Here is a 20,229-nt window from a genome sequence, read left to right on the forward strand (position 1 = left end):
CTTAAGGAAACGGGGAGGGAGAGAGGGGTGTGGGGGTTTGTTACTGGGAGAACTTGGGAGAGGAAGAGAAGAAGATGGAAGAGAGACAGAGAGAAAGAGACTATCGTGAGATCCAGTTTTGGAGAGGACCTGCTGATGGAGGAGATTTTTTTTAGAGTGGATGCTGGGAACTTTTCTGCATCGTTTCATTGCTTGATGAGGTTGAAGTTGAACTGTCTTGCACTCTTTTGATATAGTACTAGTACTTTTCGATTCTTGTTCATGCCATGTCACCCGATTTGTTATGACACATTGCCATTAACGCTCATTCATGTTTTCTGTAGAAGACCTCGTAATTCTCTTGTTTCAATATGATTTTATCTTGCTTAAACCATCACCCTTTCACGTGTCTTGATCCGCGACATCCATCGCCCGTCTGGTGGCAACTCGATCGCCCTCATCGCCAAAACGCTTCCTCTTCAAATTGAAGTGATGTGCAGCAGCTCGCACCGCATTTAGCGCTCCACTGGAGTCGGAGGGGCAAGTCCCAGGGCGCTTTAGGGGAGTTTGGGGTCCCTCTGGCGGGGCGCTCGGGGCCTGACGGGGGGCGTCTTTAGCGGCCCCTGTGCCGCTACGAAATGCTGGAGCCTGCGCTGGGTCCGTCTGGTCCAGCGTCCATCTGACGATTGATTGATTTCCAGGTTCCCGTCGACAACCTTGGACTGAAAGCTGCTGCATCCGCCCCAATTGGTCGACGAGGTTGCGGCAGAGAACCCGAGGTGGACTCGCGGCTGGGCGTCTCTCTCTCTCTCTCTGCACCATGGACGCTGCAGACACGCCCCTAGGTCTGCAGGTGGTCAAGTTCGGGTCTGTTTTTATACTGGAGAGCGGTGGGGGAGGTTCGGCTTTGCGCCAGTCTTGCGAGTCGTCAGTCGTTCAGCCCTTTTCTCCTCCTCCTCCTCCTCCTCGATAATACATACGAACAACGGCCGTCATTCCTCTTCCTCGTCGTCGTCTCACCACTAGTGATTCCGACCTAGTTTTTGTGGCTTGCTCCAGAGACCCAGATTTGGTTCCTCAATTTTCATTGAAAGTGCTATTAGCCACCAGCGTCAGCGGGGAGATAGCCGGAAGCAACGACATCGGACGGTCGCCATGTACGACAACGGGTACCATAATAAGCCTTTGAGGCCCATGGAGTGAGCGCTCAGCCTACCTGCTTCATTTCCTCCTCCTCCTTCATACTCAATTCCTCTGATCTTCTTCGGCTTTACATCCGTCCTGCTGTTCTACCTCCATCTCGAGTTTGTAATTGACAATTCGCTAATCGGTCAATTTCGACATCATGTCCAGGCCTGCCAATGTTCAGGTATGCGAGATACCCCGCCAAAAGCCAACCCCGAGACGACGAGCTATCAAACCGTGCAATTCCACACACAGGAATGGAATTGGCAGAGCTGGAGCTTTCAATACCATTCACTGAACTGGAAAAGAGAGGACGGAGCTGACATCTGCCTCCTCAGGACCACTACATCGGCATAGACGTCGGTACCGGCTCTGCCCGCGCCTGCATCATCGATGAGACCGGTGACATCAAGGCCTTGGCCTCGGAGAACATCAAGCTGTGGCAGCCCGAGAACGGATACTATGTATGCATGACCGCCTCGCTCCGATTGGCTGCATCCCCTCTATTCTGACAATCGACCTTCTTCTTCGTCTCCAGGAACAATCCACAACAGACATCTGGAAGTGCATCTGCGAATGCGTGCGCCGCGTCGTCCAGGAGTCTCTCGTCAACCCCAGCCAGATCAAGGGCATTGGCTTCGACGCCACCTGCTCCCTGGCAGTCTTTTCCAACGACACCGACGAGCCCATCCCCGTCACCGGCCCCAACTTTGCCAACGATGGCAACGACCGCAACGTCATCCTGTGGCTCGACCACCGTCCCGTTGAGGAGACGGCCAAGATCAACGCCACCGGCCACAAGCTGCTCAAGTATGTCGGCGGCAAGATGAGCATCGAGATGGAGATCCCCAAAGTCCTGTGGCTCAAGAACAACATGCCCCCGGAGCTGTTTGAGCGCTGCAAGTTCTACGACCTTGCCGACGCCTTGACACATCTGGCCACCGGCAACGAGGCGCGGAGCTTCTGCAGCACCGTCTGCAAGCAGGGCTTCGTCCCCGTGGGCGTGGACGGCAGCGTCAAGGGCTGGCAGGAGGACTTTTACCACGAGATTGGCCTGGGTGATTTGGTCAAGGACGACTTCAAGCGCATGGGTGGCGTCGACGGGGTGGTGAGCCTATTTTCTTTTGCAGTCTCGACTGTGGCCCTCTCTTCTCCCTTTGGCTTTTCATAACTGGCCACGAATTCATCTCGACCAAAGTCCACTAGCTAATCACAATCTTACACAGAACGGAAAGTATGCCAGCGCTGGCGAGTGCGTAGGCACCCTCAGCCGCCTGGCCGCCTCGCAGCTTGGCCTGCCAGAAGGCATCGCCGTCGGTAGCGGTGTCATTGATGCCTACGCTGGCTGGATCGGCACTGTTGGCGCCAAGGTCGAGCTGACCGAGGAGGAACTCAACGCCGATGTTCCAAAGAACGACGTCACCCAGGCCTTTACTCGCCTGGCCGCCGTCGCAGGCACCTCGACGTGCCACCTGGCCATGTCCAAGAATCCCGTCTTTGTCCCCGGTGTCTGGGGCCCCTATCGGGATGTGCTGATCCCCGAGTTCTGGATGGCCGAAGGTGGCCAGTCCGCCACGGGCGAGCTTCTTCGACACATGCTGGATATTCATCCCGCGTACAACGAGACCATGGCCCTGGCCAAGGCCGAAGACAAGCACATCTACGACTTCCTCAACGCCCACCTCGAGTACCTCGCCGAGAAGCATCATGCCCCGGCCATCTCCTACCTCGGCCGCCACCACTTCTTCTACGGTGATCTGTGGGGCAACCGCTCGCCCATCGCAGACCCCAGCATGAAGGGCTCCATGATTGGTCTCGACAGCGACAAGAGCACCGACAACATGGCCCTATGGTACTATGCCACCATGGAGTTTATCGCCATGCAGACGCGCCAGATCATTGAGCAGATGAACAAGGCTGGTCACGAGATTTCGTCCATCTTCATGTCCGGTTCGCAGTGCCAGAACCCGATCCTGATGAACCTCCTGGCCACCGTCTGCAACATGCCCGTGTTGATCCCCAGATACGTCAACGCGGCTGTTGTCCACGGAGCCGCCATGCTGGGCGCCAAGGCGGCCAGCCACAACCGCAACGACGGCTCGGAGCCCGAGTCGCTGTGGGACATTATGGACCGCATGAGCAAGCCCGGGCGGCTGGTGCAGCCAGGCACCGACGCCGGCGAGAAGCTGCTGCTGGATGCCAAGTACGAGGTCTTCCTCGACATGTGCAACGCGCAGCAGGCATACCGAAAGAAGATTGACAATGCTGTTGCGCAATGGGGGGCCGAGTTTGACGCCGACGAGTGAATTCGCAGCATGTAAATGAACGAATTGGGATGTTTTTCTAGGACATGTATAATGATGAATTTTTGCGCCAAGTTTTTTTATAGAGAAAAGTCGAACAAAGCGAATGATAAACGATGATTTTTTAGAACAATTTTTCTTTCACAAACCTTCTAACTTGGGGGATGAGGGAGGAGTGAATTGCGTGGAGAAGATGTCAAGTCTCCGAGAATGACTGCCAATAATACTCATGTTTGTCTGGTTCCTTGAGCACGCAAGGCCAGCATCTAGGGCCTTCTGTTAAAGTACATGTGATTGGCTGCAGCCCTTTAGCCTCCCAATTTGCTAGCGCCTTGTGATTGGCTAAAGCTGCCGTTCCCCAGTCAGCTCTTCAGCCTCGCCGATGCAGGTCGTAAATTTCCAAACAGGTGGGCAGACGCGCAGCTAGCCGCAACATCTCTGTCCCTGCCAAACGCGAGAGCGTCTCTGCCCTTTCATTGCCCGCTCGCGGTGGCTCTTCTTTTTCGCTCTCCAGGGTCGTTCTTTTTCTACTTTCTCACTTTACTTCTACTTCTACCGTTCGATTGATTACTCTTCGTCACGCCGCCACGATGTCTCTTTTCGGGCAGACGACTAGCACGTCGCTCTTTGGCCAGCCTGCCCAGCAACAACAACAGCAGCAGCAGGGCACCACCACACAGACGCCCAGCACGGGAGGCGGACTTTTTGGAGGCGGCGGAGGCCTTTTCGGCGGCGGACAACAGCAGCAGCAGAAGCCTGGGGGCCTCTTTGGACAAACGCAGACCCAGCAGAGCACGCCTCAGACTGGCGGTGGTCTGTTCGGGTCTGCCGCGACGACACAGCCGAGCTCGGGCGGTTTGTTTGGGCAGACGACGGCTCAGAACCAGCAGACTTCCACGACCGGTGGCCTGTTTGGGAACCAGCAGAATGCCTCACAGCAGCAGAAGCCTTCGCTCTTTGGCGCCTCAACCCTGGGCGGTGGCACCACGGCTGCGAAGCCATCGCTCTTTGGAGCCACGACGACGACTCCCGCTCCGGCTCAGCAGAGCAGCGCCACGCCTTTCTCCAGCACCCTTCTGGGCGGCGGCGGCGGCGGCGGCGGCGGCCAGACGCTGGCCACTCAAAATCCCACCAACGCGACGACCTCTGCAGCTCAGCCCGCCGGCGCCTACTTTGACAGCCTCTTTGCAAAGACCATCAAGGCCGGCGTCGTAAACTCCAACATGGAGGATCTCCCGAGTCTGGAGCTGGGTCTGGGCGACTTGCGCCATCGACTGAGGAAGCTGCAGTCGAAGCAGACCGAGAGGGCCGAGGGAAAGGCTCACTACTTGCTTGCCGCCTCGGGCGTGGATCCCAGCACTGCAGCCAAGGATCTCGGCTTGCTCGACCTCCAGGGCGCGCGAACCGAACGACCAACACACGGCTTCGCCCCGGCTGATGTCGACGTCGAAACATATCTGTCGAACCTGCAGACGAAGACGACCCTGAGCATGATCCAAGACGGCCTCGAGCGGTCACTCCGCGATTTTGACAACTTCCTGGAAGACAATGTGGCGATGGAATGGGACGCGCAGCGGAAGCGCATCTATCAGCACTTTGGCATCAAGCCTCGCGAGACGTCGACCACAGCGGGTCGGGAGGCTCAGGGCGGATTTGGACGGTCGCGGCGAAAGTCGCAAGCAAACGTCCCCCGTGACTCTCGCAGCAGCGCATTCGGCAGTTCGACTTTCCAACGCTCCGTTATTGGAGCCCCGTCCAGAATCGGAGCTCATCAGCCAGAGTTTTCCGATGTCGACCGGTCTGCGGACGGCGCTGGCAAGTCTAGGAACGAGGACCAGGCCCTTCGCGAACGCCAGTCTAAGCTCGCTGAGAAGGTCCGCAGCCTCAACTCTTCGCGTCTGCTTGGTCGGCCGTATCCCCTGTTGGCAGAGCTGGCCGAGGTTGAGCAGAAATCTCACGAGCCCCACGCGCCTCACGTCGTGGAGGCTTACCGGGCCATGATTGAGATTGTTGGTGAGGATGCCGAAGCCGAGACGGGCCTCAGCAGCAAAACGGCCAAGGAACGCCAGTTTGCCGAGATGTACTTGGACGAGAATCCCAATTCCCAGCGTTCAGTCGACATGAGGAGGCGCATCCTAAGCGGCGCCAACGCCTTCCTCGAGAAGCAGTTCCTTCGCGAGGTGGAATCCCTCATTGCCAAGCACCCTCACGAGGCCAAACTTGGCGGTCTGCCCGACATTACCAGCAAAATCAAGGCATATATCCGTCTCCGGTCGGCTCGAAAGGACCTGGTCCCGGATAACACGGAGCTTCAGCAGATTCACGGCGAGTACGTGTGGGCTATCGTCTTCTACCTCCTCCGATCCGGCCACGTGAACGAGGCGGCCAAGTACGTCAATGACAACAGCAATCACTTCCGAGGCATCGACCGCACATTTTCTACGTACCTCAACAATTACGCAGCCAGCGAGGATCGTAGAATCACTAACAGGAAGCTGCTTGATCGCTGCACGAACGAATACATCCAGCGGTCCCGCAACGCGCCGGAGAACACAATCGATCCCTTCCGCATGGCCTGCTACAAGGTCATTGGTCGAATCGAGCTCAACAACCGCAATCTGGACGGCCTCAACACGGATATCAACGACTGGATCTGGCTTCAGTTCAACTTGGCCCGAGAGGGCGACAAGGCGCTGGAGATGGCTGGAGAATCGTACGGACTGGCGGATCTACAGGCCAGCATCAGGGAGATTGGCCAGAAGCATTTCCCCAAGTCTCCGTCTGACGATAACAACGGCAGCTGCGGCATGTACTTTTACCTCCAGATCCTGTCGGGCATGTTCGAGGACGCCATCGCCTACCTCTACCCCTTTTCGTACGTGGACGCGGTGCACTTTGGCTTGGCTCTCGAGTTTTACGGTCTGCTGCGTCCCAGCGACCCAATGACTGCCTCCAACGACTTGCGCACACACAGCATCAAGGGCCTTCCGCAGATCAACTTTGGTCGCATGATTGGGTACTACACCCGCGACTTCCGGGCCGCGGATGTTGTCTCTGCCGTTGATTACCTCACGCTGATCTGCCTCAACGCTGATCTCGAGGGAGAAGCCGGGGCTCGTCACAGCGGCCTCTGCCACGAGGCATTGCGGGAGCTGGTGCTGGAGACGCGAGAATTCAGCAAGCTCATTGGCGATATTAGACCGGATGGCCGCCGCATCTTGGGCGTCATCGAGGGTCGCGGTCCGCTGATTGGCCTTGATGGCCAGGATGACTTTGTCAACACCGTCACCCTGCAGGCCGCCAGCTTTGCCGATGAGAGCGGTCGGACTACTGACTCGGTGCTGCTGTATCACCTCGCTGGCGAATATGATGCGGTTGTGGCCATTGTTAGCCGTGCTCTCAGCGAGGCCATCTCTCTGGAGATTGGGGAAGACCCAATGCGCCTGATGCCCGTTAAGCCAAGGGCTGGCGCTGGCCAGGAGGCGGAGCAAGGTAGCAGCCTGAGCCTGGCAGCCATTGACGACCCCGTCGAGTTAGCCAAGACGATGATGACCATGTATGAGCGGGACGCCATGTTCTACAGGAATATCCAGGACCAGAACAAGGTTGCATGCCGCGTCCTGCTCGAGATGAGTGATATTAAGAGCTTGGTGGAGGCCAGCCAATGGGCTCAATGCCTCGACGTAAGTTTAGCAGTCCCCAGACTTCTTTCTCTAAATTAGATTCACTGACATTTTCTTGACCAGAAAATCCGCGGCTTGGACATTCTGCCCCTCGAAGCAGGCGGCGATGCCAGCACAATCCGTGCCTATGCCTCGAAATTCTCCAGCCTCTCACAACCAGTGTCTATTAATGTGCCCAATCTGATCATGTGGACCATCATCAGCTGCGTCAGGCAACGAGAGCAGCTGGTCAACGGGCAGTTTAGCGGCAACGAGGGCACCCGGAAGATGATGGTGGAGCAGTTGAAGCAGATGATTCTTGACCTGACAACGTACACGAGCCAGCTGCGATATCGGTTCCCGCCGCATCTGCACGAGGCCTTGGCGAGGGCGTCTGCGGAGTGATGAATCTCAAGAGACGAGAGCGACAAGGGGGTTTGGGGGGGTTGCTTTGGGAGGGGAGAGTTTGGTCGATGCCGGTGATGTTGTTTTTTGTTGATACCTTTGGTACAGAATGGATTTAGAGCACGAGGCAGCTTCGGATAGACACTTGTTTGTGTGCTGCGAGCAGAAGCTAGCCTAGGACGATGATACTTTGAGTGTGAACAATGCTATGATTGGAGCTCATCTGATATCTCCTTGTGATGGTTAATAGCCAATCCATACTGTATGCCTCGTTTACATGTGAGAATATTCGACTCATAGACGCTCTCAGACGTACCTATCGTACCCATGTACAGATACCTCCTTACGTTGAGGACGAGCAGCAAGAGCCCATCATGTCACCTTCCAAAGAATGTGCCATCCACGCCTAGGTAAGTAGGTACTTGCTTTGTCACCGCCAAAAGAGGTCCAGTCCCTTCCTTGCTCTGTTCTCTGAATCTTCTTCTTCTCTGACCATCTCACAAACAGAGACTGAACCCTCATACAGCCCTTCTCGTGACGACAAAAAGCAACTCACGATGCTTCATTCGGCAGTGACGCAGCAATTGGACAGGCATATGCCTACGCCAATCCATCAAATGCCGGCATGGAGCTGCTGCAGCGCGGTAGCATCCCGCCCGTCTCACGGCATTAGCTTCCCTCAGCACATCTTCGGACCGGCATTGGACAAAGGTCTGGCATCCTCTTCCCTCTTTCTGTCTAGCATCCGGTCGACTGACTGGTCTGCGAGCCTGCAGTAATACCTGCCTTAGGTAGTTCCGAGCCGTACGGATGCGGACAGGAAGTACTCCGTATTAATCAAGAACTGCGGACTCGAGACGCCCGAGACATGCCTCGACGTTGAAGCTTGACCAGCTTCAGCCGTCCATGGCTGGCGCCTGCACGTGCCGGAGCTCGTCGTTAGTGCGCTTCCTGACTCGCAACATGACTCTGGCCACCCGCTCGCCTGAATCAGCCAGGGCTTCTTCATAGGCCAGCCGTACGAGCCGGAGAGGGAGGAAGCCAACCAATTCCATCTCCACCCAACACCCCCCCATGCAGCCCGTGTTCCGTCCTTCGCGCGACGCCCCTTGCCTTGCCCGAGCGAGCGAGCAGCGACACGGCCTTCGGACAAGGACGAACGGAGCGCAAGAGGCAATTAGACGACTATTGTCTTTAGGCTTTTAGGAGGGCAAGAAAAGGCCTGTACTGCTGGAACTAGGCAGTTCTGGAACAAAGTATCCGGAGGCGAGTGGAGAAGCTCCGTCTCACCTGGCTGCCAAGCAGCACCCGCACGCATCCTGATCGGCTCGCTCAGCCCAGCCTCGCGACGGCGATTGTTGTCGGCGGTTCGGCAGACGCGCACCACACACTACACACAGACAGACACACACCGGGGCTTATACAGGTGCCACGGGTACTTCCGCAGGATTGCCGAGGCCGGGGGCATCGCGCCATTGGGAGTTGGACAGGCTCCGGCCCTTCGGCGGACGCGGAGGATGGTTGGCCGGCCCTTGGTTGGCAGTTTCCCGAATACCACCACATGTTTCACATGGATCTCGGATCCGTCAGACGGGGCGGCTCAAGCCCCGGAGCAGTGGACTCGGCAGGCAGCGGCAGCCCTCTGACGATTGGCGAGGCCATCAAGCATGAGGCCGAGGCCGCTGCGCCCCCCATGACGGCAGCAATGGCGATGCCCAATGGCGGTCGACCGGCTGGGCCATCCAGTGCCGCGGACGCCATGGAGACCCCGGACGCAGAAGAGATGGAAAACGTGACCAAGAAGAGGAAAACTGGTGCGGGAGGTAGAGGTGTTGCCAACTTGACGCCGGAGCAGCTGGCCAAGAAGAGGGCAAATGGTGAGTGCTTGCCAGAATCCGGTTCCCAATTTCCCCCTTTTGACTCGTCGTATATGGCTTGAGCCCTCAGAATCATAGCTATTCTTTCAGGTCCACCCATTCACGATTGATATGTCACACACTTACTTAATCTGAACTGCACAACTATGCTGGTTGGCCATGTGGCTCATCCAATTGTTGTCCTACTTTTCCCCCCCTCATTCCTTCTCCGTGTCAAGGCGTTTTCTCGACTGTCACTCCTTGCTATTAGCGTAGACTAACTATTGTGTCCCTTCCCTTCGTTGTACAGACCGCGAAGCGCAACGTGCCATCCGAGAACGGACTAAGAACCAGATCGAGAGGCTTGAGCGTCGCATTCAGGAGCTGGAAGCTCAGAAACCGTACCAGGATCTCCAAGTTGTGGTGCGGGCCAAGGAGGCGATCGAGGCAGAAAATGTCGAGATCAAGAGGCGGCTGGCTAGCATCATTGGCATGCTGCAGCCTCTAGTTGGGCCAAGTGAGTTTGAGACCTGGAATTCCCGTCCCTTCTCAACCAGTAATTCAACGACATGCAGATATCCCTGGCATGGCCCCTACCCTCCCATTCAACGCAGCACCTCTATCCGTAGGCACTACGAATACCATTGCCTATCATCATGCAGCATCCGCAAGTTCTGCATCTCCTACAGGAGTAATGGTTGATCCTGTTCGCCAGGCTGCTCCCCCGCCCTTGCAGAGCTGGCAAAGTGCGAGCAGCAGCACACCACCAGCGCCGCGCCCGGGCGGTGTTGCCGAGGCCATTGACGAAGGTACCCAGGCTCTGCTGGAGCGTCAAGGCCAGTCCCTTCGGCACGGGCTGGACTTTGAACAGGGCCGTTTTGATCTCAACGTCGTAATCGACCACACTCAGGCGATACCAAAGCTCCAGAGGGGCCTGAACGGTGCGCAAGACTCGCCTGAATATCACCATGTCCCAATGAAGCACGACTGGACACAGGTGAACCGGGAGTTTGCACCGCAGGCTAGACTCACTGCGTGGCAGCCATCGATCCAGATCCCGGCAGCTGTTTCCGATTCCACTCCGGCCATTGTGCCACCTCTCGGAGTCGCGCGGCAGAGCCCCATCACGAGCCAGCCGGGGCCTGGGTCTGGGTCGGGGCCAGGCACAGGCGCCGGCGCTCCCATCATTCCAGCAGTCCCATATTCCAACGCGCGGCCTGCTGTTTTAGAACCTCCACCCCACGGATATTCACGTCCCTTGCTCAACTGCAGTCCTACGTGCCCGCTTGACGCTCTGCTTCTCGACTTTCGCAGTGAGCGCCACCAGCGTGCTGCCGAGGGCTTCCAGCCGCATGAAGTGGCTGGCCCTCGGTACCCCTCTGTTTCCTCTCTGCTCAATCCCGAGAACAGCAAATACAGCCATCCTGTCTCGAAATTCTTTACAGACATTCTGACCAAATTCCCCGAAGTATCCGGCCTCCCCGAGAAAGTGGCCATTTTATATCTCATGTTTCTCTTCATGCGGTGGCAGATTTCGCCAACAAAGGAAAATCTAGAACGCCTACCTGAATGGATTCGCCCATTGCCATGCCAATTTGAGGTGCCGCATGCCGCGTGGATGGACTTTTTGCCCTATCCCGAGATGAGGGAGAGGGTCATCAAGGCGAACAATCCCGAGGTCTTTTACTTTGACAATTTCTTCCTTCCATTTACGTCCACGCTTACTCTCTCCTGGCCTTACGAGGAGGCGCATACTTTGCTGAGGAACCCGGACTCAGACGAGATTATGATTAACCCCGTGTTTGAGAGCCACATGCGCAACTTGAACAACTGGAAGCTGGGGAGGATATTTGCAGAGTCTTTTCCTATGCTTGCCGATACGTGTCAGTATCATGATGCAGTTAGTCAAGGAACACCCAAGTGATGTCTTTGAGAACACTTAGTATGGGGATGGGGAGGTGTGAAGAGAGAATGGAGGCGCTGCGGGTGGTGGCCTTGGCTCACAGGAAGGCTGGACTCGTGCTTCAAGAGGATCTTTTCGAGGCCTATATCTGCATTGCCGTTTTCTTGACGACGAATGAACCGCTATACGCTCTTGGTACACCAGTCGGACGAGACTGGACATGGGAGTCGCTTTCCACGTATACATAATGGTTAATCTTTAGAGGCAAATGTAATGTATTATACATGAAATCATACATGACGAGTCCATGCATACCAGGTTCCATTCGGAATCAGTCGAACCTCCTTGTTGAGTGAGGAAGAAGACGATCAAGTCCCCTATCTGTGATATACATTGAAACAAAGCGATGTAAGGGACGTGACGACGTATCAAAGGACGAGTATTCATCAGGCCAGAACCCGGGAAAAGAATATTATGTATAAAATTGGAACCGTCTCCCGTTTTCTTGTTTGCGTAAATACGTAACTCATGGCTCATATCGCAGATGTCTGCCATCTTCTTGTAAATCTCTCTAAACACAGTTTTTTAATTATAATAACAACATTTGAGAAGAAAGGAAAATTTGGAAAGAAAAAGAAAAGCTCGCGTCGGTCCTTCAACGCGATAATTGAAAGAGAGAAAAAAAAAAAGCAAATCTGGCAAGATGGAAAGGGGACAAGAACAGACATGAAGACGTCTCGCTGATATGGAAGCCCCGTCGGTGCCTCAAAAGATCCATCGTCAATCCTGGAAAAAGGGGAATAAGACGACGAGAAATACTAGGAATCCATAAGGGCAGTCGATCGGAACAAATGCCAACTCTGTGGATGGAAAGGAAGAAAGAAAAAAAAGGAAAGAAGAAAGAAAAATAGAGAGAAGAATCGTCAGGGCCAATCCTGTAGGCCAAATCGACAAAATAAGTGACAAAAGAATGTCCGCAGGGTATCAGTCTTCTTGGAAGAGTCGGGAGAGATTTCAGAGTGGTATGTACAAGAAGGTGCTTGTTCGAGCAAATGCTAGCACGAGAGGCAAACTCAAGAAAGCAAAAAAAAATTAGATCCGTAGAAACTCATCAAATAAATGAACCGGGCGCAGATAGAGTCTCGAACGGAGACACAGAAAAACAGCGTCCATCGACTTCACTCCTGATCGCCATCGCTAGCCGGCGCGCATCCAAACTTCTTCAAATACGCGCCGTCAGCCATGTACAGGTTCGGAAGCCTCTCTCCACGCAGCGTCTGGAACATGAGCGCCTTGACGGGATTCTTGGCCCTGAAGCCCTCCAAGTCTGTGCCGGCGCGCACGAGGCCGCCCGAGCTCAGCGAGAAGAGCTTGACCGTGGAATCGTCCTGCGCCGAGGCCACGAGGTTGAGCTCTGGACACACGTCCCAGCCAATGTCAAACCGTGCCTGGTTGCGGTACTCGGAGAAGTCGAGCACCGGAGACGAGGCGTTTCGACCCGCCGCGTCTTTTTGCTCGCCAGTCTGGAGGAAGCGAGTGTCGTAGACGGACATGCAGTCCCGTAAGCCGGCGACGATGACCTGGTAGGGGTTGATGCTGCGCACGTGTGCGATGGAAGAGCCGTGCTTAATGGAGCTCCATTCGACCGCCGGCGCTCTGAGATCGCTAATCCAGAGGCGAGGCTGCCGGCCGCCTGCGAACAGCACATTGTGATTGTCGACCTGGAAGTCCTGGGAGAATATCTCAAACGGCGTTTTTCGTGGCCGATTGAAGCGTCCCCTCGGCGTTGGCCTTTCCGCTCTTGCATCAAGGCCGAGATTGGGAGGGCGGGGATTGAGCCAGCGAGGCGTCTCGTCGGAGTGAATGCTCATGATTCCATCAGAGGTGCCCACCACGCATAGGAGATTTGATGCTGCCGGCGCAGGAGTACTCTGATGGGCGACGCACCACTTTTTTCCAAGTGGAATGGCCATGTGGTCAATGTCTATAATTACAGTATTAGTAAAGTGCTTTTTAAGGCGATGGATTTGATTGTGATTTCTCAACAAGAAGCGGCATCTTCGAGGAGAAACGGGGTAAAGATGAGGAGGAGAGAAGAGGAATTATCCGTACCCAAACTCCAGTTCCTTCCACTGGAGACGTCATCCAGGGGAGGCCGGAACAGAACCAAGGTGCCACCGACATTTGGCTCTGATGAAGTGAGGAGCATCCTATTCGATGGCGCATGGTACTTGATCGACGACGTATGAGAACAATGAACAATGTTGTAAGTTGGCAGTGAGCCTGCTGCTGGTCTCTGCGGGCGAGATAGTACAACAGCCGCCTCCGTGGGCTCACGCCAAGGAGGTTGTGTCATCGCCAAGCTACATTGCACCCCTCGTCAGCATCACATCTATTTGCGAGAGTCGTCAGGGGAGGAGAGTCGTCAGGGGACGGCAGAGACTCACTTCTCGTCCTTTCTGCCCACCTCAATGTAGGTTCCAACCATAAACTGTGAATCCAACGCTACCACCCAGCAACGTCAACATCTCCTTATTCCATGCAAGACCAACAGCAATGAAGAAAGAAAAAAAGGGGGGGGAGCATGCTTACCCGAGTACGCTATAGCCGACTTGGAACCGCTCTCCTTGCCAACAATGTAAAAGCACGACATGTGCGGATGGCCACTCAGCTCCCAGCTCATCCCAAACGAGATCTTTCCCTTGGCAGTCACCTCTCGAGCCCACGCAGCGGCGAGCACGTCCCCGTTCTCGCGCTTACCACGGCCAGCCTCCGCAGTCCTGTCAATCTCCGTCTCGCGAGCAAGGAGCCCCGAGGCAACAGCATCACGGGTCAAGACGCTGCGCTTCACATGGTTCTTTGTGAGCTGTTGCCTCTTGGCTGCCTGCTCTGCGACTTGGGACTCGTGCTCACGACGCTTCACGGATGATGAGGACCACTGCGCTGTGGGGGGCGCTGTCTGAGACTTTTCAACCTTGAAGTATCTCTTCTTCTCCGGGTCTTGAAAAGTCAAAAGGACATTAGCCAATGAATGACTGCTTCGGAAGAATGACGGCAGAGAAATGGTAGATAGACGAAGGAGAAAGGTGATTGTTACCCCAGTAGAAACCCGGTATCTCTCGGGGAGTGTCACTCATGGCGATGCAAGGAGTCGATGCAACAAGGCTCTGTATCAAGGCGACGATAGTATGCGTTCTCTACAAGGCTAAGTAAGAGATGATATTCCGCACGGTAGAGGTGATCGCGTTGCGTGTGTTTTATGCGTTGTCAGGCTTTGAACTTGCGTTGTAAAAAGTGCAGAAAGGCGTTCAGATGTGCTAGAACAGAAGAAAGAGTTGCCAATGTTTTGGACGGGTTGACAAGCCATCTTCTTGTCGAGGCAAGCAACCTCGTAGTGCAATGATTCACGTCACGTGACGCGCGATGCGTGAGGCTCATTCATCCAACTCGGTGAGCGGCGACGAAAACATGCAGAGAATCCTCGTCACAAGATGATGCTTTGGTTCAGGTGAATGCAGTCTTTAATATCAATTTGTCTTTATTAATTTCTCAACTCGTAACTCAATCCTCATGCATCAATCAATTCTTCACATTAACAAGACATGTGCCCATAACATCAGGTTCACCAGAACACACATCAGGGTGACATTTTACTTGTCTTCATTAGCTGTCTATCAGACCATCATAGGGGTATGAAAAGTTGCCTCTCATCCGCTGCAGACGAGTCCATCTTCAGATACGACTCATACATAAAATTTAAACATGGAAAACGGAAACATGCCGACCAACCGATCGGCGGGTATGTAATAGAGCGTATTTACTGAGACTTTTCGTGCTGGGTGGAAACACGCTGCAGAGAAACGACTGTAAAGGCGAGTTAGCAATGTGCTTCAGGTCAAAGGCGTGGGGGGGAACAAGTTTAAACTTACCAAAGTCTTCCAATGAACGCTGCTTCTGGTTCTGCTTGGGGGACTTGCCGTGCATGAGGTTGTCGAAGCCAGTGCTTCCCTGGAGGAAGTAGTAGAGACCACCCATGATGGCGAAGATACCGAAGGAGAAGATCCAGATACGGACAACAGCGACGATGCTGGTGTCCTCGCCAATGAACCAACCGAAGACACAGAACAGGGTAGCAATGATGTCGACGACCAGGATGGCACCGCTGAGCTGCCAAGAGGGGATGGAAGACCAGAAGGGGCCGTTGGCACGGGTGATGAAGATGAGCCAGTTCTCAGTGAGGGAGATCTCAAGGAAGACGACCTCATCAATGTTACCGAAGTTCTGGACGATACCGCCGTTCTGGCCACCAGCGTACATGGTGGTGAGGGCAATCCAGGTACCAATGGCGAGGACAGTGCCGAGGAGGACGGACATACCCCAGAGCTTGGGCAGGTTCCACTTGACGGGAGTCTGGGAGTAGGGGGCGTTGTCGTAGGCAATGGCCAGGGTGGCGATATCGGCAAAGATGGCAATGAAGACGACCAGCTCAATGTTCAGGGAGCGGTTGAGGATGGCGATCCACAGACCAAGGAAGATCTCCATGTGCAGGGACAGAGCGATACGGTAGACGACGTAGGCGTACATGCGGTGGAAGATCTGGCGAGAAGTCTTGAGGGCGTCAATGATGGCACCGAGACCAGGGGCAAGGAAGACAATGTCGGCGGCGGAACGGGCAGCGTCGGAAGCACCCTCGACAGCGATACCGGTATCGGCCTTCTTCAGAGAGGGAGCATCGTTGACACCGTCACCAGTCATGGCAACCAGGTAACCACGCTGCTGGAGAATCTCGACGACGGAGTACTTGTGCTGGGGGAAAACTTCAGCGAAACCATCGGCAGCCTCGACGAAGTCGTAAACCTCAGAGCCGGGCATGTCACCACCGCCACCGAGACCAAGGCGCTCAGCGTTGTAGACGTTGGTTCCGAGACCGAGCTGGCGAGAAGTCTCACGAGCGATACCGACGGCGTCACCAGTCAACATCTTGATGGACAGACCGAGCTGCTTGGCCTCGTTGATGGTGCGGGCAGTGTCGTGACGAGGGGGGTCAGAGCAGGGCATAATTCCGAGAATCTCCCAAGCACCCTCACCACGCTTGCGGGCAACACCGAGGGAACGGAAACCACGGGTAGCGAACTCGGCGACGCAGTTCTTGTAGGCCTTGTCAATCTCCTCGGGGATGGGGTGGTCCTCCTCGACGGTCTTGAGAACGAACAGAGGGGCACCCTTGACACAGGTGATGCGCTCGCCCTGGGGAGACTCGACAACGGCGGTAACCTTCTTGGAGACGGGGTCAAAGGGGTGGAACTCAATGACCTTGTACTTGGACAGGACGCTCTTGGCACGGGGGTAGAACTTGAGGGACTTGAGGAAAGCCTTGTCAATGGCATCGATACCCTTCTTCTTGCGGGAAGCGGCCAAGCAGGCAGTCAGCATCAGGTCATCGGGGTCAACACCCTGGACGGTGTAGGGCTCAGAGAGAGAGAGCTTGTTCTTGGTCAAGGTACCGGTCTTGTCGGAGCAGAGAATCTCGACACCGGCAAGGGACTCAATGGCGGAGAGCTTCTGAACGATGGCCTGCTTCTTGGCGAGGTAGGCGGCACCGACAGCCATGGTGGTGGTGACGACAGCAGGGAGACCGACGGGGACACCGACAATGGTGATGGCGAGGGTGAAGCGCAGGATGTCGACAATGCCGTTGGAGCGGTAGAAGGAGGAGATCCAGACGACGAGCAGGGTCAGGACGACAAGAACCAGCAGAATCGTACCAATGCCGTTGAGCACCTCGGTGAAGTGACCAGTGCCACCAGACGACTGGGAGACGAGGGCAGCAGCACGACCGACGAAGGTGTTGTCACCAGTGGCGGTGACGACCAGGAAGGCCTCACCACGCTTGACGGCAGAGGAAGCATAGCAGGAGTCGCCCTTGTGCTTGTCGACGGCGAGCGACTCACCGGTGATGGCGGACTGGTCAACCTGGAGGAAAGCACCCTCGGTGACGATGCGACCATCGGCGGGAATGATGGTACCCTCCTCAACCTGCAGAATATCACCAGGGACGACCTCGGGGGCCTCAATCTCCTTGAGGGTGCCGTCACGGAGGACAACAGCCTTGAGAGCGAGCGTCTTCTTCAACTCCTCGACAATGGAACCAGCCTGGAACTCCTGGATGAAACCAACACAGGCGTTGAGCATAAGAAGACCGCAGATGACACCGAAATCGACCCAGTCCTGGAGACCGGCAGCCAGAACGGCAGCAGCCTAGAAAGCGAGAGAATGTCAGCATTGCAATCCAACCGATTAGACAAGAGCGATTTCAGGGCATATTCGGCGATCGACGGCACTGGTCGGCGGAGTGGAGCGGGTGACATCTTATTGAGTGGACCGGCCCAATCTCTCGACCGAAGGGCAACGAGGTGCCGATCAGCTCAGCCAAGCCCAATCGGGCCAATCAGCGCGCGGGCGGTGCGAAGCTCGTGTGGAGCCGGCAATCCAGCCAAGCCAAGCGCGGAAAGGCGAAAAACAAGGCCGTTTTGGAGGGAATGGGAAGAAGGAGAGCGCAGCAAAGAAAATATGCTGGCTGATCGCGTCGGGGGAGGAAAACGGGCAATTGATCGTGACAAAAGACCAATGGTGCCAGGACAAGAGTGAATGGATTGAAGCAGAAAAAAAAAAAACTCACCTCCATGACGAACTGAATGGGACCAATGAAGAAGCCCAGGAACTTGAGAACCAGGTTCTCCTTCTCCTCCTTCATCTGGTTGAGACCGTACTTGCGACGGCGGGCGAGGACCTCAGCCTCTGTCAGACCGAGACGGCTGTCCGTCTGGAGCATGTCCTCGGGGACGACACGTCCAGTGGCGGGGTTGGTCTCCTCCTCCTCGTCGTCGAAGGCGTGGCCATCCTCGGACTCGAGATCCTCGATCAGGGCATCAATGTCCTCGTCCTCTTCCTCCTCCTCAGCGGGGGCCTTCTTGGGAGGGACACCCGCGGGAGCCTGAGCGCGCTTCTCGTCGAAGTTGCCCGATTCGATATTTGTGTCGAGCGCGGGTGCGCCGACGGCTTTATCGTCCGCCATGGCGAAGAATTATGAGACGAACTCCTTTCTTTGTGACGTGGATAGGGTTTGGCGTTGGCTGATTAGGAAGGGATGGAATTGAGAGCGGAAGGGTTGTAGGTAGAGATGCCGCGGGAAAATCCTTCAGTTGAACCTGTAGGTAGGCGGGCTGAAAGGGCGAGGAATTATTATTATTAGGGGAAAATAGTAGGGGGAGAGTTGAGGATGATAAGGAAGAGAGAAGAAAAAGTGTTTGGGGAGGGTTTACACCGCACGAAGAGAGGCTTGGGGGAACACTTTAACTCAACGCCTCGTGGGTGAAGAGAAGAAAGGGAAAGAGAAAGCGTAGTCGAGGTCGGGGCGAGAGCAGGTATTTCAATGGACGAGGACGGGAAGGAAGCACGCACGCACGACTCACTCACTTGCCTCTGCTGCTCTTGGCTGCTGCTGCCGCTGCTGCTCACAGAAGCCCTGCGCTGCGCTGCGCTGCGCGATGGACGGTGGCCCAGGCACGGCCGACTGGGGCGCGCCATGACGGTGCTAGGGCGAAAGCGGTGCCTGTGCCTGCACCCTGGCCCGGACCGTGGAGACGCCCCCAGTACCCTGGAGTACAAGGCGCGCAGCCGTCGGCCGTACGAGCAGCCGCGAGGCGCGCACGGTGTGGCCGCTAGCCCGGTACGTACCGCCGCCATCCCTGCGGCCTTGGTCTTCTTCGTCAGGGTGCTGTTCCCTGCTGCCAGCTTGTTTTCTTTTTGCCCGCCGTTGCTTGGGGGCCCCCCCTTGTACCAGTGCGGTACCCTGGCCGTATCGTACAAGCACGCAGGGGAGGTAAGGTAGGTAGGTACCTGGCCCGTCTGCAGCACTGATGGAAGGGTTCTTTCTGTCTGCCATGTCTGAGACGGAACGCTGAAAGCAAAGAAGACACACGGATTTCACCAATCTTGTACAGAGATACACTCGGCAGAGCAGAATTGTGCCGTGTGCGAGGCGACGCCTGGAAGGGCTTGGCAAAAGCACGCCAGCGAAAGACGCCGAGCAAGCAAGCGAGCAATCGACCAGCTTCTCTTTCTCTCGTCGACCAGTCCGTGGCCCACAGCCCCTGGCGCTCTCTCTCTCTCTTCCTTTCGCCTTCTCAGCGATTACGGTACTGTGCTGCAAGGTAAAAGGTACTTTCAATTGTACCGTGTGTACCGTGTGTATGCATGTACATGTCCAGCTCGGATGTTTCCCATACGGAGGCGGCGGCGGCGGCGGGCCTTCTCTCGCTCTCTCTCGCGCGCTCACCTCTCTCGCTACCGGAATGGACAAGCGGGCTCACGAGTGCTGTGTTTGTGCTCGTACGTACTCGTACGGCTCGGCACCAAAAGGCCACCGCCCGATGATGTAGGTAGGTATGTATGTACCTACAAAATGTCGGTGGCAGCTTGGGCTGGGTTTGGCCCGCCGCGCTGCACCCGCGAGGCTTGAACGAGTGCCCGTTTGGATCTCACCGCACTCGGCATTGCATCCTGCCCATCCCACGCATGTGCATGTCCCATTGACGTCGACTCATGTACGTACATTGATTGCATGTCAAGGTCGCTGCGATAGCGGCAATGTCCTGTGCCGAGGGATTTCCCATTTCATGGGCGGTATCTGAATTGATGGCCGGGGGCGCACACACACACACAAACAACGAGACGCCGCTGTGACGAGAACAGCGGACCTCTTACCAATGGGACGAAGGAAGAAAAAACTGGATAATGGGAATAACAAAGCGCTCTCTGTCTACCGTGCCCGTTATCGTATCACAGCCGAAAATCGACAGGGCGAGAGCGAGGAGCCAGAGCCAGAGCCAGAGCAACGTCAACAAAGGGCCTGGGCCCCCCCAAGCAACCAAGGG

The 20,229-nt window shown here is 55.8% G+C and overlaps 5 protein-coding genes across 5 annotated transcripts; 3 read left to right on the plus strand and 2 right to left on the minus strand.

The window, feature by feature from the left end:
- Positions 1 to 1,493: 1,493 nt before the first annotated feature.
- TRIREDRAFT_63092 (uncharacterized protein) lies at positions 1,494 to 3,470 on the plus strand (the record flags this gene model as incomplete). The annotated part of the gene is made up of 3 exons (XM_006965956.1): positions 1,494 to 1,628; positions 1,703 to 2,272; positions 2,391 to 3,470. Coding segments are annotated over 3 exons (1,785 nt in total), but the record flags the coding sequence as incomplete, so codon positions are not given.
- A 587-nt stretch (positions 3,471 to 4,057) lies between these two features.
- TRIREDRAFT_78753 (uncharacterized protein) lies at positions 4,058 to 7,534 on the plus strand (the record flags this gene model as incomplete). Its single annotated transcript, XM_006965957.1, has 2 exons — positions 4,058 to 7,150; positions 7,214 to 7,534. The coding sequence occupies 2 exons, from the start codon at positions 4,058 to 4,060 to the stop codon at positions 7,532 to 7,534; spliced, it is 3,414 nt and encodes a 1,137-aa protein (XP_006966019.1).
- A 1,561-nt stretch (positions 7,535 to 9,095) lies between these two features.
- On the plus strand, positions 9,096 to 11,519 carry TRIREDRAFT_122293 (uncharacterized protein; the record flags this gene model as incomplete). Its single annotated transcript, XM_006965958.1, has 3 exons — positions 9,096 to 9,411; positions 9,701 to 9,907; positions 9,966 to 11,519. 3 exons carry the CDS (start codon positions 9,096 to 9,098, stop codon positions 11,312 to 11,314), a joined length of 1,872 nt encoding a protein of 623 aa, XP_006966020.1. The 3' UTR covers positions 11,315 to 11,519.
- A 952-nt stretch (positions 11,520 to 12,471) lies between these two features.
- On the minus strand, positions 12,472 to 14,430 carry TRIREDRAFT_63257 (uncharacterized protein; the record flags this gene model as incomplete). Its single annotated transcript, XM_006966089.1, has 5 exons — positions 12,472 to 13,277; positions 13,406 to 13,625; positions 13,761 to 13,798; positions 13,886 to 14,293; positions 14,391 to 14,430. 5 exons carry the CDS (start codon positions 14,428 to 14,430, stop codon positions 12,472 to 12,474), a joined length of 1,512 nt encoding a protein of 503 aa, XP_006966151.1.
- A 571-nt stretch (positions 14,431 to 15,001) lies between these two features.
- On the minus strand, positions 15,002 to 18,658 carry TRIREDRAFT_78757 (uncharacterized protein). Its single transcript, XM_006966090.1, has 3 exons — positions 17,973 to 18,658; positions 15,223 to 17,551; positions 15,002 to 15,157 (listed from the first exon to the last, which is right to left on the minus strand). Exons 1-3 carry the CDS (start codon positions 18,366 to 18,368, stop codon positions 15,111 to 15,113), a joined length of 2,772 nt encoding a protein of 923 aa, XP_006966152.1. The 5' UTR covers positions 18,369 to 18,658; the 3' UTR covers positions 15,002 to 15,110.
- Positions 18,659 to 20,229: the final 1,571 nt, after the last annotated feature.

The sequence above is a fragment of the Trichoderma reesei genome (assembly GCF_000167675.1).
Source record: "Trichoderma reesei QM6a unplaced genomic scaffold TRIREscaffold_11, whole genome shotgun sequence".
Taxonomy (NCBI): Eukaryota; Fungi; Ascomycota; class Sordariomycetes; order Hypocreales; family Hypocreaceae; genus Trichoderma; species Trichoderma reesei.